Raw genomic sequence first — 17,463 nt, 5'->3', positions numbered from 1 at the left:
CATCATCAGATCAAGTCTAGGTTGCTCTGAGTTTTCGTCAAAGAGCCTACACATCTTTCTCACCTCCATCTGTCTGCTCCCTTTATCAAACCCTGCCAGAAATGTCTTCTCCAGACGGCGTGTGAGATAATACAGAAGGAGGAAACGACCCCTTGCTTACTGCTTCACAAGCAAATGGACTCCTTGCACATACACTGCAAATATTTAGCCACAACTCTCCCTATTTATTGTTCGCCTCGCTGTATAATGTTGATTGCTCCGTATGGCTTAGTCTTTGGTGTAATACAGGTGCTCCACGGCCCTGCTGCTGTGGGAGAGTGATGCCCACAGCAGAGGGAACTGATTCTGTTATTACAGAAGAGTCTCTATGAAGCCAAATTGCTGAATCTTTCAACGACACAGAACTCCACTGAAAGGGCCAATCTGACGTTCACCTCTCTAAGTGTAATCAAACCCTTGGCCTTGCAGCCTCACTGTGTGTATCTCCAGGGCCATGGCCACGGCCACGGCCACTCTCCTTCCTTTGTGTGATTTCCTGGAATGCCTCTCTTCGCTCATCCTTCAAGTTCCATCACAAATGCCGTGCTTTCCAAGAAGGCTCTCCTGAGTCTCTGTCCTTACCCGCCAAAGTATGGCGTCTCCAATGCATGCTTGTCGCAGAATTCACCGTGTCACACATCTTACCTAAACTTTGTTTTTTGGCATCTCCAATTTTTCGCCTATATAATCATTTGTATGAATATTTTTCCTTCTACTATACTTCAAGCTCTCTGGAACACACTTAGTATCTGACTCACTTCTGTATCTGCTACAATGGCTAGCAAAATCTTACATAAAGTAAATACTTAGTCAATTTTGCTGAACAAATTGATAAATGACTCATGGACCTGTACTCTCACAATCATCTATTTCTATAACCTATGATGAGATTTCAATGACATTTAGTACATATACGGGCATTTAAAAAATAACAGCAACTTTTGGGTCCTCTAACATGACTGGTTTGGAGTTGCGGATCTCAAAAACCACCCAATGGACCTATTTGTTATAAGAAAAACCCTACATATTTACATATCACCTATGTACATCTCTTCAAATTACCCAATTGTCATGAAGATCAAGTGAGATGGAAGAAGTAAAGACCCTTCGGAAAGGCCAGTGAAGGCACATGTCCAGAAAGCTGGCAGCACTTGCCCCATTTTAGTGGCCTGGGTGGCTCTTAGGGCTTGCGACGTGAAGCCATGCCAGCCGCCATAGGCATCCATGCAACCATTCTATAGATATTATCACCTTTATTGTCGGTGCTGAGGACACAGCTGTGAACACAACCAACAAAAATGGTTGTCTTACGTAGGTTACATTCTCATGAGGTAAGGGGTGATAAGCAAATGAACACATACACGTGTAGAGTGGCAGATGGTGAGAACTGATGTGGGGAATGGAGCAGGGGAGGCTGGATGAATGGGGAAGTGAGGGGATGGCATGGGCAGGGGCTGAGGAGGTGCAAAGGCCTGTGCAGAGAGCTCAGTCAAGGGCGTTCAAATAGAAGGGGCAGAGCTGGCCACCATCCCACAGTAGGTGAGCTTGGAATGTCAGAGGAATAGCAAGGGGGTCACTGTGGAGGCCTGGCGAGGAGGGACAGGAGGGGAGGGTGAAGGAGGTGAGCTCAGGTGAGACTGCAGGGCCTGTGGGACTTTGGCACTCACTCTGGGCAAGTCAGGGAAGCCTTGGAGGGTCCTGAGCAGCGCAGGGACATGATCTGACTTGGCTGTTCAGAGGGTCATTTGAATATTGTGTTAGGGCCAGGCCGTGACGGGTGGAGGCAGAGACTCCTGCGGGAGGCTGCCTCCATCATCCAGGCCAGGGGTGAGGGCTGCCAGCACTGAGCTGAGTGTGCAGGTGGTAGGAGACAAAGTCTGGATATGTTTGGAAGATAAAGCTCATAGTGTTTTCTGGTGGACTGTATGCAAAGAGTGAGAAAAATAAGCCCAAGATTTTGGGCCTGAGAAGCTGGAAGGATGCTAGCATTTAGCGATCTGAGAAAGACTTTGGGAAGACTGAGAGTTCTGCTGTGGGTCTTGCTAAGTGCAAGACATGTATTAGCTATTCAGACAGGAGAGAAACAGAGTCGGCAGGTAGGGACACAAGTCTGAAGTTAGGGAAAAAGGTCTGGGCTGACGACATACAGGTGGTGGTTTATACATAGATGATATTCAACACCAGGAGGCTGGACGTGTTAACTAGGGAGTAAGCGCAGACAGAGGAGAGGTCTCAGGATCTACCCCTGGAGCTTCCCAATGTTAAGAGGCTGAGAAGATGAGACAGAAGTCAGCAAAGGATTCCAAGAAGAAGAAGCAAGTGAATGAAAGGCAGAGCTAAGAAAGAACACTGTTCCATGGGCCAAGGGCAATAATGACTCAAAGACAAGGAGGGATCAGCTGCATCCAAAGCTGCCAACAGGTCACATAACATGGCCCTGGAGGACGGAGCACTGGGTGCAGTGACGGCCATCACTGATGGTCTGGACAGATGTTTTGGTGCAGCAGTGGGAGAGAAAGCCCGATCGAGTGGATTCAAGAGAGAATGGGAGGACAAGAATCACAGACAACGGGTAGAGGCAACTCTTGAGGAGTTTTGCTGAAATACAGAAGGAGATTACCTATGGCTATGAGAAGTAGAAGAAGAAGGCATTGGTCTAGGTTTGTAGTCAGGGGAGATACTGCTGACATCTTTGTAGATGACATCAACCACACTGGTACAGTGCCCTGATCCATCATGGTCTGCATGCTTCACTGTTTCAAAAGCTGCACAGACACTATTCCAGCAAGAAAGGGCAGAAGACTGGATGAGCTGAGGAAGAGTCACCATCTTACTGGTGACCTGCAGGAAACCAGACACAGTTGTTGCTCCTGTGCATAAGCATGGAACAACCTGCAAGGCACCCACAACAGCAAAACCACCTCAGTGTCATCATCTCTGATGACAAAAATATTTTCCTGGACTGCATGGCAGGTCACATGAGGGCCTGGCATTTGATGCCTTCATCTTCTTGAGAGAATTCCTAGGAGTATTACTGCTTCTTGACCACTACAAGACACATCTATCTTCCTTAAGTGCAGATGGAGACAGGGCTCCGTCCTTGGGAAGTTTTCTCTGTAGTGGAACCCAAGTGACTGGATCTAATCTAATTCTCCCTTTTAAGGCACTGTGGCATGAGTGGCTCTCAACCATATTCATCTCTAATTAAGAATCTCTGTACTAGAGCAATTACTGTAGCTACTGCTGTTGATAACAATCATCTCCTCAGTCTCTTTGTGGTAGGCTGCTATGTGTTCTCAATCATTCACCCATGCTTCTCTGCAGGTACAGTGCACTTCTTGGCCCCGTTACCTTTGAGGGTGCCCATGTGACTTGCTTTGGCCGGTGGAATGTGAACAGCTAAGATGCAAGCCACATTTAAGCATAAGCCTTAAGTTGCTGGTGTGGTTTGGCTCTAGGCCCCATTTTATGAGCATCTGCCCTCAGCCATGAGAACCACAAGGCCTACCACCAAAGGTAAGGGCTCCTCCGACCTGGGCTCCGGAGCTGGATGGCACGCAGAATGTGGTCAAGCCCAGAGCCCAGCTGCGTGCAGAAGAGCTGCAGCTGACCGCTACCCTCAGACACCATGAGCCAGGTATAAATGTTGCTGGTTGTAGGCCATGGAGAGTTTGGGATTGTTTATTCCCACAGCAAAACCTGACTGATACACTCTTTTATTAGACTGTCAAATTTCCCTAGTGAAAACACCAGGCTTGTTCTTTATGATATGCCCTAATACTCCTAATACAAAGTGCAGGCCCCTGATAAGTACATAGGTAAAAGGCTAAGGGTCATTGCGTCTATTCTGCTTGGTTGGCTGGCGTCTAGCATTAACTCCTAGTTCCTATCACTGACACACCGGCAGTACGATTACAGGCTTCTTAAAGTCATGTTCAAAGTCACTGCCATCCTCCCTTCCTACTTCCTGATTTTGGGTATTGTGTTATGGCTGATTGACAAAGAAAACCCAAATAATTTAGGCTTCAAAACGAAATGGGTCCTGGCCGTGATATATGCAGTTTCTATTCCTAAGTACACCCAAATGGTTAAGACTGAGTAGAGAAAGTCTGCTTTAATTGTGCTTGTGTGACTCAGCTTTGTGTGCCCTTTGAGCCTAACATAGGCCAAAAGCTTTGCCCAGGGAGTCCCACTACAAAGAAAACAAACTCTTGCTTTTGCTTATTCGGTAAGTTCCCCTTACTTATTTAGAGACTGAATTAGGTATTGTGCAGGATTCAGAGGCAACAGAAGGCATGGTTCTGGGTTTCAAGGGGCTTATAGTGTAGTTTAAGAGACAGGATATACGTGTGAATATCCAAGACCATCAAGAGATATATACCATTTAATTCTTTAAAAGAGGCAGTGCTGTATGGTAGGAAAGAGAGCTGGTCTAGAAATCAGGAGACCTGATTCTAGTCTTGCCTCTGCTGCTAGATTAAAGTCATAGGAAGATCTTTTCACTATACTGTGCATGAACAAAAAATAAACTGGTTAATATAAAGCCCCTCACATTTCCATGGGTTCATGACGCCAAGAGTTCCCAGCCAGCAGCACACAGGTAACCAAGCGCTCAGTGCAAGGCATGGGTAGGAGAGGCCGTGCATTCGGAGGACCTCTGTCTACCTGTCCCTCAGCCCAGCTCCAAGCTCATCTGGTCCTAGCCTAGTCTGAGGGGTCTCCTATGTCTTGAGTCATGAGCCAAATCTACTCGAGCTGAACTGAAAGTAAAGTTTAAGCAAGTGAGTCCAGAATTGTTCTCAGATATCACAAACTGAAGAAGGAAGAGTAGGAGTTCTCCTAAAGCTGACTGAGCCTCCAGGAGTACCTTGGGCTCGGGTTTGCTGGAGCCTCCCCAGGAGGCCTGAAGCCACTGTGTTCAGTACCTGGGGTGCATCCATAATGGGCCAGGCTTCTGGAGGAGTGGCAGAAGAGGCATTGTCCATGGGATTGACATCAGGATAGGCAAGACCTCTCCAAACCCTTCCCCTGATTCAGAGAGCTGAACACCCTCCTCTCTTTGGGAAGAATCAATTCTCACAATGATAGGCATGATGTCCCCAGTGGGGGTCCTGAGGCCTGGGCTGCCCCATTTGACAGGAAAGTGAGAAAGGTCAAAATAGAACTTTTAGAACATCAATTGATGCTTTCCTGATTGTTCTTTGGAAAAATACAGTAAGTAGAGATAATTTCATTGGCTAAAGTGCTCTGGAGCCTCGAGGATTAGCCACCTAGCTCTTCTGCTGCAAATGTATTTAAATCCCCAGCGCAGGGCCTCCAGGGTGGCTCAGAGGGCCATGGGATTGCTTCCTTCCAGTAGTATTCCTGTAGCTGAGTGACTGTGGTGAACTTTCTCCTGGAGTTTCCAGGAGCTGGGACCACAGCCTGTTTTAAGGTACTTACATCAGAATTGGGTTCTTCAGATCAAAGGAACTCATTTTACAACAAAAACAAAAACCCCTCCATTTACATGGAATCAGGTCCCTTTGCAGAGTGTTCCTGGCAATTCAGCAAAGGACAGCAGAAGGTGGTGAGGAGATAACACTGTATAGAAGAACAGGCTTCACTTACTTGGGACTCCAGACACCAGCCGCAGGGGACGCAGCACGCGGAAGGCCCTCAGCGCCTTCACGTCAAATCCGGCCCCTTTCCCTCCAAGAGCGTTTGCCCCATCTGCTTTGGTGGCTTGTTCTAAAATTGCACTAAAAAGCCTAGAGGAGAGGAAAGAGAGAAGGACTGTCAGGGCAGGGCTTCGGTGCCCAGCTGGGGCTCTGACCTCTGGATGCAGCCTGGAAAAGCAGATTGCGTAGGTGTCTCCAGCCCAGGAGCAGGCGCTGTGGGTGTGCGTGGGGGCCTGTGGGTGTTTGTAAGCTGACATCCCCAGTATGGGTGGTGGCCATGCCGAGGGGGTTACCATGGCCCAAGGAGGCCTGAGCGGGCTGAGGGTCAGGCCCTCTGCCGTCATAAAGGGATGAGCTGGACAGGTGCTGGACGAAAGTGGGAAACAGCTGAAGTCGTCAGTCCTCCTCTCCTTGAGGAGCCCTCTGCCCTCTCCACAGCATCCTCACACCCCACCCAGGGGTGCCAGTAACCACATACTCTCTTTCCCTGCCCACCCACCTTCCCTCTCTTTGACTAGCTCCTGGCCCATGGAAACCTGCTTCATGCTGGCCTTGGCGGCTGCTCAGGAGACGTGTGCTGCACGAATGAAGGAATGGTCGAGTGGTTAAACAGGAAGGGCTCAAGTGGGGCAAAACCACGTGTGCATGTAACTGAGATGCAGGGCGAAAAGCCCTGTCCCTTTAGGTTTGTGCTGGCACATTCACTCCTCCAACAAACAAGAACACCTGCAGCTCTCCGGCAGGGTTCTAGACAATTGGGCTATAGCAAAACAGAGAAAGCCCTTCCCCTCAAGGAGCTTACATTCCCGCAGCGAGACAGACAATAAACTGAGCAATCAGTAAACAGATACTGCAGCTTAGGGTGATGAGTGCTGAGGAGGAGGAACAGGGAGGGGCTCTGCAGAGACTGGGTGGGGGCCGCCTTCCTTCCCACAAGAGAAGTCTGCACAAAAAACTCTGCAGATGATCCCTGCGCAGAGGCCTATGGGAAGTGAGAGCGGGACCCACTTAGCTATCTGGAGACTGTTCCAGGCACAGGAAGCAGGACAGCAGGGGCCCGAGGGAGGAGCAGGGTGTGTGTTAGAAGAACAACAGCAACCAGCGTGGCTGGAGCAGGGCAGGGAAGGGGAGAACCTTGGGAAAGAAAGTCGGTGAGGAAACAGGGAACCCCACCGGGTGCTTGGTTTCCTCTCTGAGTCAGAAGCCACTGGGGGACTTTGAGCAGGAGAGTGACATGATCTAACTACAGGTCTAAAAGAATCACTCTGCTGTTGTGGGAAATTTGCCTGTCAGGGGCGAGGCCAGAGACCAGCTGCTGCAGTCACCTAGGTGCAAGACGCTGGTAGCTCAGAACACGTGGTGGTGTTGGAGGTAGTGAGGAAAAGGTGGATATCAGATTCATCTTAAGATAAAACTGGTGGGACTGGCTGATGGACTAGATGTGAGGTGTGAGAAAGAGAGGGGAATCAGAGAAGATTCCAACAGTTTGGGCGTGAGCAACAGAAAGGATGAGATATGGTGGAATGGATATCAAGGGTTCTTCTGAGAACTTGAAATTTGAGCTGTGGCTTGGACATCAAATGCATGTCTTGAGTTGGTTCTGTGTCTGGAGGTTAGTGGGGAGGTCCAAGCTAGAGACAAAAGTGCAATAGTTGGATAGTTCATATTTAAAGTCAAATTGTATGTGACTACATAGGAAGCCAGCGCAGAAGGAGAGGATGGGAAAGGACTCAACCCTGCAGTGCTCCCACATGGAGGGGGCAAGAGAGGAGAGAGCAACAAGAAAGATGGATGAGGGATGGCTTGCAGAGCAGGATACATGGAGAGAATGGCACCACATGAAGAGAGTGGCCAGTGAACAGGCGGTGGTGTCACATGCTGCAGGGGCATGGCTGAACACTGACCGCTGGCTCTCGCAACATGAAGACCATCCAGACCTTGAAGGTATCTGTGCTGGTGGAGTGATGCGGACAAAGCCCAGCAGACACAGGTTCAAGAGAGCATGGGAGGAGTTGGAGACGGTGAGGATGGACAGCCCTAGCCAACAGAAAGATGATGCAAGCCACGAGTGTGAGCTGCATGTGTAATTTACCTTTGCCAGTAGCCACATGGAAAAGTAAAAGCAATGAAATTGACAGTGATCATAGATTTTATTTAACCCAATATAGTCAAAATATCATCATCTCGACATGAAATAAATATAAAAAAGTATTCATGAGACATTTGTCATTCCTTGTTATGTACTAAATTATCTTTGAAATATGCTGTATATTTTATACTTATAATTATTATTATTGCAATTCAGATTAGCCACACTTCAAGTACTGAATGGCCACATGTGGCTACCGTATAGACAACTCTTTTGAGAAATTCTGGTCTAAGTGAGCAGAGAAAAAAGGGGGGCTACTAGAAGTGGGTGTGGAGTCAAGAGGGTTTTGTTTTTTGTATGGGAGATAGGACAGCATTTTTCCATGTGTTGGGACTCATCTAACAGAGGCGGAGATTTGAAGACACAGAAGCAAGAAGGAACCATTGCTGGTAGGACAGAGCCCCTTCACTGGCAAGAGGCAGTCGGTGCACATGAAGGGTGTCCAGCTGTGTAGGGGCAGGGCCGTGTGTCGTGGTTCAGTAAGAAGGCACATTGTCAGCATAGACACATGGTTGTGGGAACATATGAAATTTCCCTTCTGATTGCATCTTTCTCAGGGAACTGGGGAACAGGGCCATTGGCCGAAAATGGGAAAGGGGAAGGAGATGGGAAGTTTAAAGAGAGAGGCAAGGGTGCTGAAAGTTATCTCAGAAAGCAGAGGGTGAACGGAGTGGGGACAAAGCAGGAGGGCCCTCAGGTATCACCAAGGGCCTGTTGGAGGTTGGAGGTCACGAGTGTAAAGTGAGACTCTGCTCAGCTTTGCAGATTTCTTGACCCTTTCCAGGTACCGAGCAGATCTCCGGTTGGTTGGACTTGATTAGGGTTGGTGTTTTTCCAGGTGTGCAAGAAAAACAGAGAGAAGACTAAGAAAGCTGAGTATAAATGCAAGTGAGTGAGTGCAGCAGTGGCGCATGGCGTCTGAGCTTGCTGGAAGGAGGGTGGACATGGGGGCAGGGATGAAGCATGTGGTAGGATAAAGGGACCGTGGGAGTCAGAGTGAGAGAGGGAGGGGACTAGAAAGATGGTGGTGCTGGTTAGAGAGCAAGATGTTAGATTCTGGATTATGGGGAGGTGTTATCAGTAGTGACAGGGATATTGGCTACATGCATGGGAGTGGGCCTATTGAAATAGGCTCCCCAGAAGGCAGATACCCAGGAACCAAGAAGCTACTGGAGGGAAAATGGAGAAGTGAAGTTAGAGTGAGGTAGAGGAAGCCAAGAACCCACATCCTCAAGGCACAAGGAGGGGTGACTCAAAGGTCTGCAGAAGGCTGTGGTAAAGAGGAGAAGTAAGGCATAGAGGGTCTGGATGACACAAATGTCAAAACTGGAGGGCTCCGGGGGGGGCGGTGGAGCAGAAATAAGGAGCTGGCAGGGCCCCCTCAGACCTAGCAACCTGGTGCGGTGGAAGGCGGCTTCTGAGAGAGGAAGTGCAGGGAAAGCTGCGCCCAGGGGAGAATCAGGAAGTGACCACAAGGAAGCTGAGAACTGGGCCCCTGTTTAATAAATAAAGTTTTGTGGGACTTCGGTTACACCCACTGATGGAGAAGCTGTTCTTGTCCTGCTGCTGGGCAGGGTGGAGTGGCTGGAACAGAGACTGCATGGTTCACAAAGATGAATACAGCATCTGGTCCTTACAGAAAAGTTGGCTGACCCTGAACAGGCAGGGGACTATGGGAATCGGAGGGCACAGTGGGAAGGTTTCCACAGTGGGGTGGTAAGAAAGGAGGGCTTAGATCAGAGGATGCGCAGAGCCACATGGGAACAGGAGTACTGGTGACGAGGGATGGCCCAAGAATTTGGGGCATTTCACAGCGACTGAGAAAAATAGGGAAAAGTGTATGCAGGGCGTCCTGTGTGATGGGAAATTTATACCTTTATACCCAGAGGGTATGCTATGGATTCATTGCCAGCAGAGTGCAGTGCACACTGGGTCATGTTTCTTCAATAGTGGGGCCTGGGATCAAGGAGGGAGCCCAGGTATTAGGAGTGGGTCCCCATATCACATGTGAACTGTGAGACAGGGCAACTTTCATTCAGGAGCAACAGGCTTGAATTCTTAAGTAACTTATGCCCAGGTAACTGGATCTAGAAATGGGAGGCTGCAGCTGGGAGATTAGCCAGAAGCATTAGCAGAAGCTCAGGGCCAGGCAGGGCTGAGCTGTGAGGGGATTGGCCTAGAAACGGAGCTCCGTGGAGGCCCCCAGGCGCTGAGTGGCTGAGTGACTGGGGTTCTGGCTTCTCTAGTCCAGAGCAGCTCCCCTTCTATCTGGTCTGTATATTGGACCTCTGAGCGAGACTCTGACAGTGGACTGCATAGCTAAATGAAGTTTCACAACCCTGCTCAGGCTGTATCTGCAGTGTCTCCCAGCCTGGCAACTTGATGGCTCCTGATGTTGGCTGGCGAGGCCTTGAAACCCAGGCAGAAGTTGCCAGGATGGGGGGAGTGGGCTTCTTTCTCCACAAGGGAAACACTCTTTCCATTGAAGCCCAGATCACTGAAACCTGGGGAAATGAAGACCAGTTTGCAAATTTGTCAAACGACATTTCCAAATGCAAACCAGATTTTGTTCCCAGTGTTTCCTGGAAGAAAGCAACATGCTCATCGGAGTAAAAGATGTTCACCAAATAGTATTCAGCGAAGGGAGTGGAGATTAGACAACTTTCCTTTAACTCCTGCCTCAAGTTGAGACTCTTTATTAAGTATCTGCTTTTAATTTTGAAGGGACAGAAAATTCAAACATGGGTGTGGGAGTGGCTGCTGTACTTCTCCTCAATGAAACATTCTGAAGGCGAAACCACTGTTCGGTGCCCACTGGTCCCTAAGGGCTGGCCTCTGACGTGGATGCCTGGCCGGAGGATTGCTTTTGGAGGTGTGTTTGGCAGATCTGTAGCCAGGCAGTGGAGCTTTTAGAAGAAAAGGATTGTGAGGCTGTAGAATGATCATGAGCCCAGAGAATGCAAAAGGCAGGGCCACCACCCTGCTGGGGAGGCAGGGATGCAATCAAGCCTCACTATCTGGCATGGAACCTCCTTAGCAGAAGATCCACTGAGGAGTCTCTGGTCCCTGGGGAGGGGGAGGTAGATCCGAGGCTGCCATAGTCCCTCCATGTTTATTCAGCAATCCCACCACCAAGGGTCCTCTGCTTTAGGAAGGAAAGAAATGCTACTTGTCATTCATGTGCCACCAGAATAGCAACGTAGAGATGAGACTCTTAGCCTGGCACTCAGGCAGTAGGCAGGCAGGTCCACCTTTCTCCAGGGTGTCAGCCCCCACCCAGCTTTGTGGGAGGCCATGAGAAACCTTCCCCTACAGCTACAGAGAAGGGGCCAAGGATAGCAGATATTTCCATATTTCCCAAGAGACACAGGGAAGCAAAGGGGCACCCATTTAATATTGCAAAGGAAGTAGGAAAAGGAGGCGGGCCGAAGAGAGGTGGTGAGCTGCACCCACCAGTGATGGGGGATCACTACAAGGATGTGCTGCTTTAGACAGGATGAAGAGCCCTTAGGAGAAGAGAAACTAGGTGCCAAATATGGCCCAGTGCAAGACCAACCATGAGCTGGGGAACTGCTGGCATCATGAACTCTGTGGCCCAGAAACAGGAGGAGACATCTGGACGCCTCCCTCCCTTCGTCAGCCTCATGGCCTAGACCCCAGGGGGATGCAACTGGAATCAAGGCTGACCCCCCAAAAAAGTCTGGCTGCCTACGGTTGTGGGGAGGAGTCTAAGGGATGAAGCCGGGTCTAGACAGGCTGCAGGTGAGGCACCAAATGTGGCCCAGAGATGCTCCATTGCACTCCCTCCCTGTGCAACCCAGGCAGGGCCCCCCACTCTTAGGGTTCCTACTTGGTACCTATATTTCTTGTCTCTGTTCCCCTGACTCATGATTTAAGTAAGACCACATATGGGGCAAAGCACATATAATCCACTGCAACTCAATCCAAAATTCCAAAATTTTGCCTAAACAAAATTCGTCCCTGCAAATCACCCTCATCCCTCTGTTTGTCCAAGAAGCATCTGCTCTCATTCCCGAGGCTCTTTTCTATGTATGTGCAAAAGGCTCCCAGAAGACTGAGGCCTGGAGAAAGATGCTGAATTCTAAAAAGGACTTAGGGGCCTTTGGAACAACCCACCTTAAGGACTCTTGCTGTGGTTTACTGCAGTGTTCAAGGCACGTGTTTAGCCACTCTTTGTTTATTCTGGCATGAGAAGCAGCCGCAAAATCTGCATGCACACTCCAAGTGTCCCGCGCCAGAGCTAGACCTGGCTAATAATGCTAATAACCTTAGTGCCCGTCGTATCACCCAAATACCCCTGAGGTTCATGTGGCCAAAGTGCATCATTCACTGGTCAGGGAGCAAAATTTAAAAAACCCAATGTGTGTCCAAACAACCTTATGAACCATCCAGATGGCCAGAGATGAGGACATAACTTGCAAATGATCTCGATGTCCTCCTGCGTTACTTCCTGCAGTAAAGACCAGGCACTGCCACAAGATGGTGAATGGCGGGTGCTCTGGAGACGTCCACAATGGCTGTGTCTCCTCCGGGATGGCACAAAAGGATCCTCCAAAAATAGGCCTCTGGGATAAAGAGTTCCTGACATTCTGACCTTGACTCTGCAGACTGCCAGGACTCCAAGGGAGGGAGAGTCCAAGGTGGCAGCCACTTGAGCACTCACTGGGGTCAGAGTAACAAGGGACTAGCCCAAAGCAGCCGGCTTGTTCTCCAGGTAAAATCTGCTGCAGTGGGCTCCGTCCTATTACAAGACAGATGTGTTATTGGACCTTCATCAACTGTGTTTTAATAAATTACACTTCACCAGTGTACGTAGGCCTGTTAGGTACAAATATTTTATGGAGAATCTTTTTGTGAGGTTACCAACTTATGTAGAAGGAGATCAGTTCTACATTTTATTCAAGATTCTTTGTGTTGCGGTTTTGAAAGCTTAGACTGACTCTGCCTTATCTTATGCTATACTGGAGCAAGGTGTTTGGGGGAAGCAGCATTTGATTGGGGTTTGCTTACCTGTCATCTTGGCCTTTCATAGTTCCCTGTCTCCTTCTCATCCACCTGTCTTGAGCAGGCTGGTTTCTTGGGGCCATAGAACCAGGCCCCCTATAGAGTGAGGATGGGGATGAGGTCTCTGTATGAGTCCAGAGCACAGGCACAGCCCATGCACCCCCACCATCACCCCACACCTACAGGCTGCATGCTCACTGCTGAGCTGCCCCAAATGTGCTCAGTGAGACAGCAGGGAAACTGTCAGAGGAACTGCAGGGCCAGATGTGGTCTGAGATGAAATGAAAGTCCTTACGCAGGGGGCTCTCCTTAGCAGCACAGAGCAGTCTGGGTTCCATTAGGAGCACTCAGGTCCACCCATGTGTGCATGCCTGTGTGGGAGCGGGGGAGAGGAGTGCTCTTGGGTCATAGCCCCTGTCCCTCTAAGGGGAGTCTGAAATCAAAGTGATTTTCATGTATCATTTCTTCTTGCCTGAAGCCCAGCACAATTAGAACGAAACGAAAAGAGATAATACAGAAGGAATAAGAGGGATGTACTTTTGAGACAGCCAGGTGGGAAGGGGTCCCCAGAGAAACTCCAGCCAGCCTGCACACTGGGAGGAGTGCACACTGGGGTGGGGCCACAGAAGTTCACCCCCTTTGCAGCAGGGAGAAGCCTGACCCCTCCTTTTCCTGGGTGGAACCTGGGATTCAATCTGCAGGCGGGAAGCCCGTGGGCAGGAAGCATACTCTCACTTTGCTAAGAGTCCCTGTTTCCCTTTCTGTTCCTTTTTGCAAAATAAATCTCATTTTTCTCACTCTCCAAATCATCTGCGAGCCTAAATTTTTGTGGCTGTGTGACATGGACTCCGTCTTCAGCTAAACTAAGGAAAAGTCCTGCAACACTAGTAAGGTAAAGGGAAAGAGATAGGCAGTGATACTCACCCCACAACCACAATTATAAAATCTAGGAGATTCCAGCCGTTGCGGAGGTAGGCATTGGGGTGAAAGAGAAGTCCATAGGCGATTACTTTTAAAAATGCTTCCACCGTAAAAATTATGAGAAAGAGATATTCCACTCGTTCCTAGGAAACAAAAATAGAAAAGAGAGAAAAATAAGTCATTAGATTGGGGATTTGGAAAGTTCGGAATCAGCAGATCTCACAAGTAGATGGAAGAAAATGCTGCCCCCTCTGTCGTGGGACAGAGGGGGACACTCAGGCCAAATTAGCAACTCGACAGCCTGTTGTGCCATGACAGCACCAAGCTACTGGGGATTACAGGATTTTAATTTTTGCTTCAAAGGTCCCCCATTTAAATGTAAACATTAGACTGATGGAAAAATTATATATTTTTCAAAAAATTTTATTTAATCAGTTGACATTGTATTGTGCCGTCCCAGAAGAGAATTCATCTAAAGGGAAACAATGTCAGGGCAAAAAGAGAACGAGCTAAAGCAGAGCTCCTGGAAAATTGTGCCACAACTTCAGGAACAAGCCCCGAAGACAGCGGACTTGGTTTTGGGGAGTGTACTAGCTGAGTTCCTCCAAAAGACAGAGGGAAACCGCAGCTGCAAAGAAATGGAGATGGTGAAGAACCCTTTAGAGCAGCACGAACAGAGGCAACTTGCTCACATACACTCATCCAGAAATGTGACATCTCTTTCTTGAGAAAATAAAACCTTCTGTCCAAAGACATAGAACAGTTCAGCAAAGAAAATCAGCATTTTGAGGATGGAGGCAGGCACTGGGTGGGGTGCAGAATGGAAAGAGCCACTCTCTTTCCTCGAGGGGCAGAGGACAGTCTTCTTCATCCCCTGCCACCTTGAAGAAGGGCTTTGCATTTAAGGATGCAGCTCCCATCCCTGGGAGCCCAGTGTGAACAGGACAAATTCGTTGACTCAATTAGAGCGAGCCAACTCTGTGCTGATTCATGCACTTCCCTCACCACTAATTGCTTTCTCCCACACTCCCATCCCAAGTGCAGAGCCTTAATGGCCTCCACCAGGCAAAGGCTGCCTGGATGTCTTCATGCTCCACTGCTCACCTCTGCAGAAGCCTCAGCTATCCCTCACTGGAGCCATGAAACACCCATCCACATTGCATTTGGGCACAGGCCCTCCGGAGTGGGGTGGGCCTATTCACAGTCCCCAGTGGGCACTTGGCTTAGAACCTCTAGACCCATTTTCCCCTCCTCTGCCAGGTCAGAAGGAGCTCTGGTATGTGCATATGGGAGCAGTAGTGAGGGGGTGCTCCAGGCTCACCCACTTTCTGAAGGAGGGGTGTTGCCCACAAAGGTCCACCTCCTCCTGCCTGGCCAGCTGGGATGGTCCTCCAAAGCAGGGCCATCAGGAGCCTGATGGAGAGCTCTGCAGGAGCCATCAGGCCATACCAGTACCCTGAGCTCCTATTCATTCCATCACAATCTCCTGGGCATGTAGGGAGTGCCAGCCTCACTGTGAAGCAGTTTGAGGATGCAAAGTTAAAAACTATATAATTCTGGGTCCTACCCAGACCAACCAAAATAGATCTTCTGGCTGCAAAGTCTGGAAATGTGCATTGTAGACAATTTCCAGGTGTTTCTGAGGTACCCTGAAGAACCACTGGCTCCTATGCTGATGAAGGCCCAGATCATGCAGAGGCAGTGGGAAGGGAGTACAGGGGTCAGAATTAATCAACATCTCAGACGCAGACTCGTCCTTCCCTTCCTGCCCATTTTTGGGCCATGCAATTGGTCTAGGGAGGCAGCTGTCTTGGAGTTGTGACCCAGGAACAAATCACAGTGTGTGGGAAGCTCCAATCTTTTAAAGTCAAATGATGTTGGGTTAAAATGTACACTAGGGCAGTGCTGAAGAAGAAAATATGAGACAAAACAGCACAGGAGAACCTAAGAATGTTTGTGGGAATGGGAATGGAGGTGCTGTCACACAGCCACCCAGCCCATCTCCTCATCCCCAACACATGTTGGTTCAGAGCTTTCATGTCTGCCACCAGATGACAGGGCCAACTCTTTCTGTATTCTCAGAGAGCTGAAGCTGGGATGAGAAAGAAAGGAAAGGAAAGGAAAGGAAAGGGGAAAAGGGAACAAACACAAGTTGGGTATCCATTGGGTGACAGGTGCTTTCATATGTGCTAGTTGCTTTCACACTTTCACTCACCTGCCCACCCATCCATCCATCCACCTACCCATCCATCCATCCATCCATCCATCCATCCACCCACCCATTCATCCATCTTCCCATGCACTTACCAATCCACCCACCCTCCCACCTACCCACCCACTACTCATACATTCATCCATCCATTCACCCACCTGTCCATCCACCCATCAATCTACTATCTTTCCACCCCTGCACTATCCACCTACTCACCTATCCATTAATCCATCCACCACCCACCCACCCACCCACTCTCTAACCAGCCAGCCAGCCAGCCACTCACCCATTCATCAATCCATCCATTCACCCACCTGTCCATCCATCCATCCATTCACCTATCTGTCCATCCATCGATCCATCCATCCACGCACTGACCCACCCATCCATTCATCTGTCAGTCCACCCACCCACTCATTCATCTACTCATCCAGCCACCCACTCATCCACCCATCCACCCATCTATCCATCCACCCACCCATACATATATACTCACTCACCATCCATCCATCCATCCATCTATACATCCACCCACCCACCCACCTATATATATCCATCCATCCATCCATTCATCCACCCATCCACCCACCTATCTATATATTTATTCACCCATCTATCCATCTACCCATTCATCCATTCACCCACCCACTCATTCATCTACCTGATCATCCGTCTACTCATCTACTCACCCACCATCTACCCACTCAGCCATCCATCCATCCACCCATCTGTCCCCTCAGTCATTCATGATCAGTGTGGCACAACTTGTTGGATTGTCATAAAGTGACCCTGTAGCTCACTCTGGGTTGTCTAGATAATGAGCCCTCCAGAAGAGGTGGCACTCAAGCATGGAGCCCCTCTCCCCTCCTGGCAGAGACAGCAGCAATATCCTGAAGGCTCTGAGGGCCCTATGCGCTGGGAAACGAATTCCCAGACAACCCCTGTAAACAGCTGGCACCCCTAGTCCAGACTGCCCAGTACCAAGCAGTCTGCTTATTCCCTCATTGATAGGCTGCTTTCTCTTGCTTAATTTCCCTATAAAAAGAGAGAGTCATGGGGTGGGAGGGTGTAGTGGGGGACCTCCACTAGGCCCAGCAGCATCCTGGACCTGGCATATCTCTTTTTGAGATGGAAGGGTTGGGGGATGTGACTTCTCTTCTTGGCCTTTGGCCTTGGCAAATTCTCCCAATAAAGCCTACTCCTTGATCCATGCCACATAACATATGTCCCGCACCCTGGCATAGAACATGTGGAGACCCAGAGGGATCTGTCCCACCTGACAGTGATCATTCAACATTAACTCAAGCATTCACACACATGTTTATGTAAGTGTTGGGTGCTGGACTTTTGAGGAAAAAGTCTCAGAAATAGACCTCAAGGATGTACTGGTACAATGTGGGGCAAATGGACAGATGATTCCAATACAATGAGTACATGGTGCTCTAGAGGCAAGCACA

General features: G+C 49.2%; 1 protein-coding gene across 50 annotated transcripts in view; it reads right to left on the bottom strand.

The window, feature by feature from the left end:
- The window catches only part of CACNA1C (calcium voltage-gated channel subunit alpha1 C), a 703,883-nt gene that overhangs the window by 224,174 nt on the left and 462,246 nt on the right, over window positions 1–17,463 (bottom strand). For all 50 annotated transcript variants that reach the window (XM_032254241.1, XM_032254239.1, XM_032254246.1 and 47 more), the window contains exons 4-5: window positions 13,798–13,937; window positions 5,650–5,789 (exon numbers count right to left, since the gene is read on the bottom strand). In XM_032254241.1, coding sequence (XP_032110132.1) covers window positions 5,650–5,789; window positions 13,798–13,937 — 280 coding nt within the window. The remainder of the gene's footprint in view (window positions 1–5,649; window positions 5,790–13,797; window positions 13,938–17,463) is intronic.

Source organism: Sapajus apella, unplaced genomic scaffold (assembly GCF_009761245.1).
Source record: "Sapajus apella isolate SASKATOON/1434 unplaced genomic scaffold, GSC_monkey_1.0 scaffold86, whole genome shotgun sequence".
NCBI classification, from domain to species: domain Eukaryota; kingdom Metazoa; phylum Chordata; class Mammalia; order Primates; family Cebidae; genus Sapajus; species Sapajus apella.
Note: the sequence above shows the minus strand (reverse complement) of the source record. Positions and strands in the feature narration are given on the sequence as shown.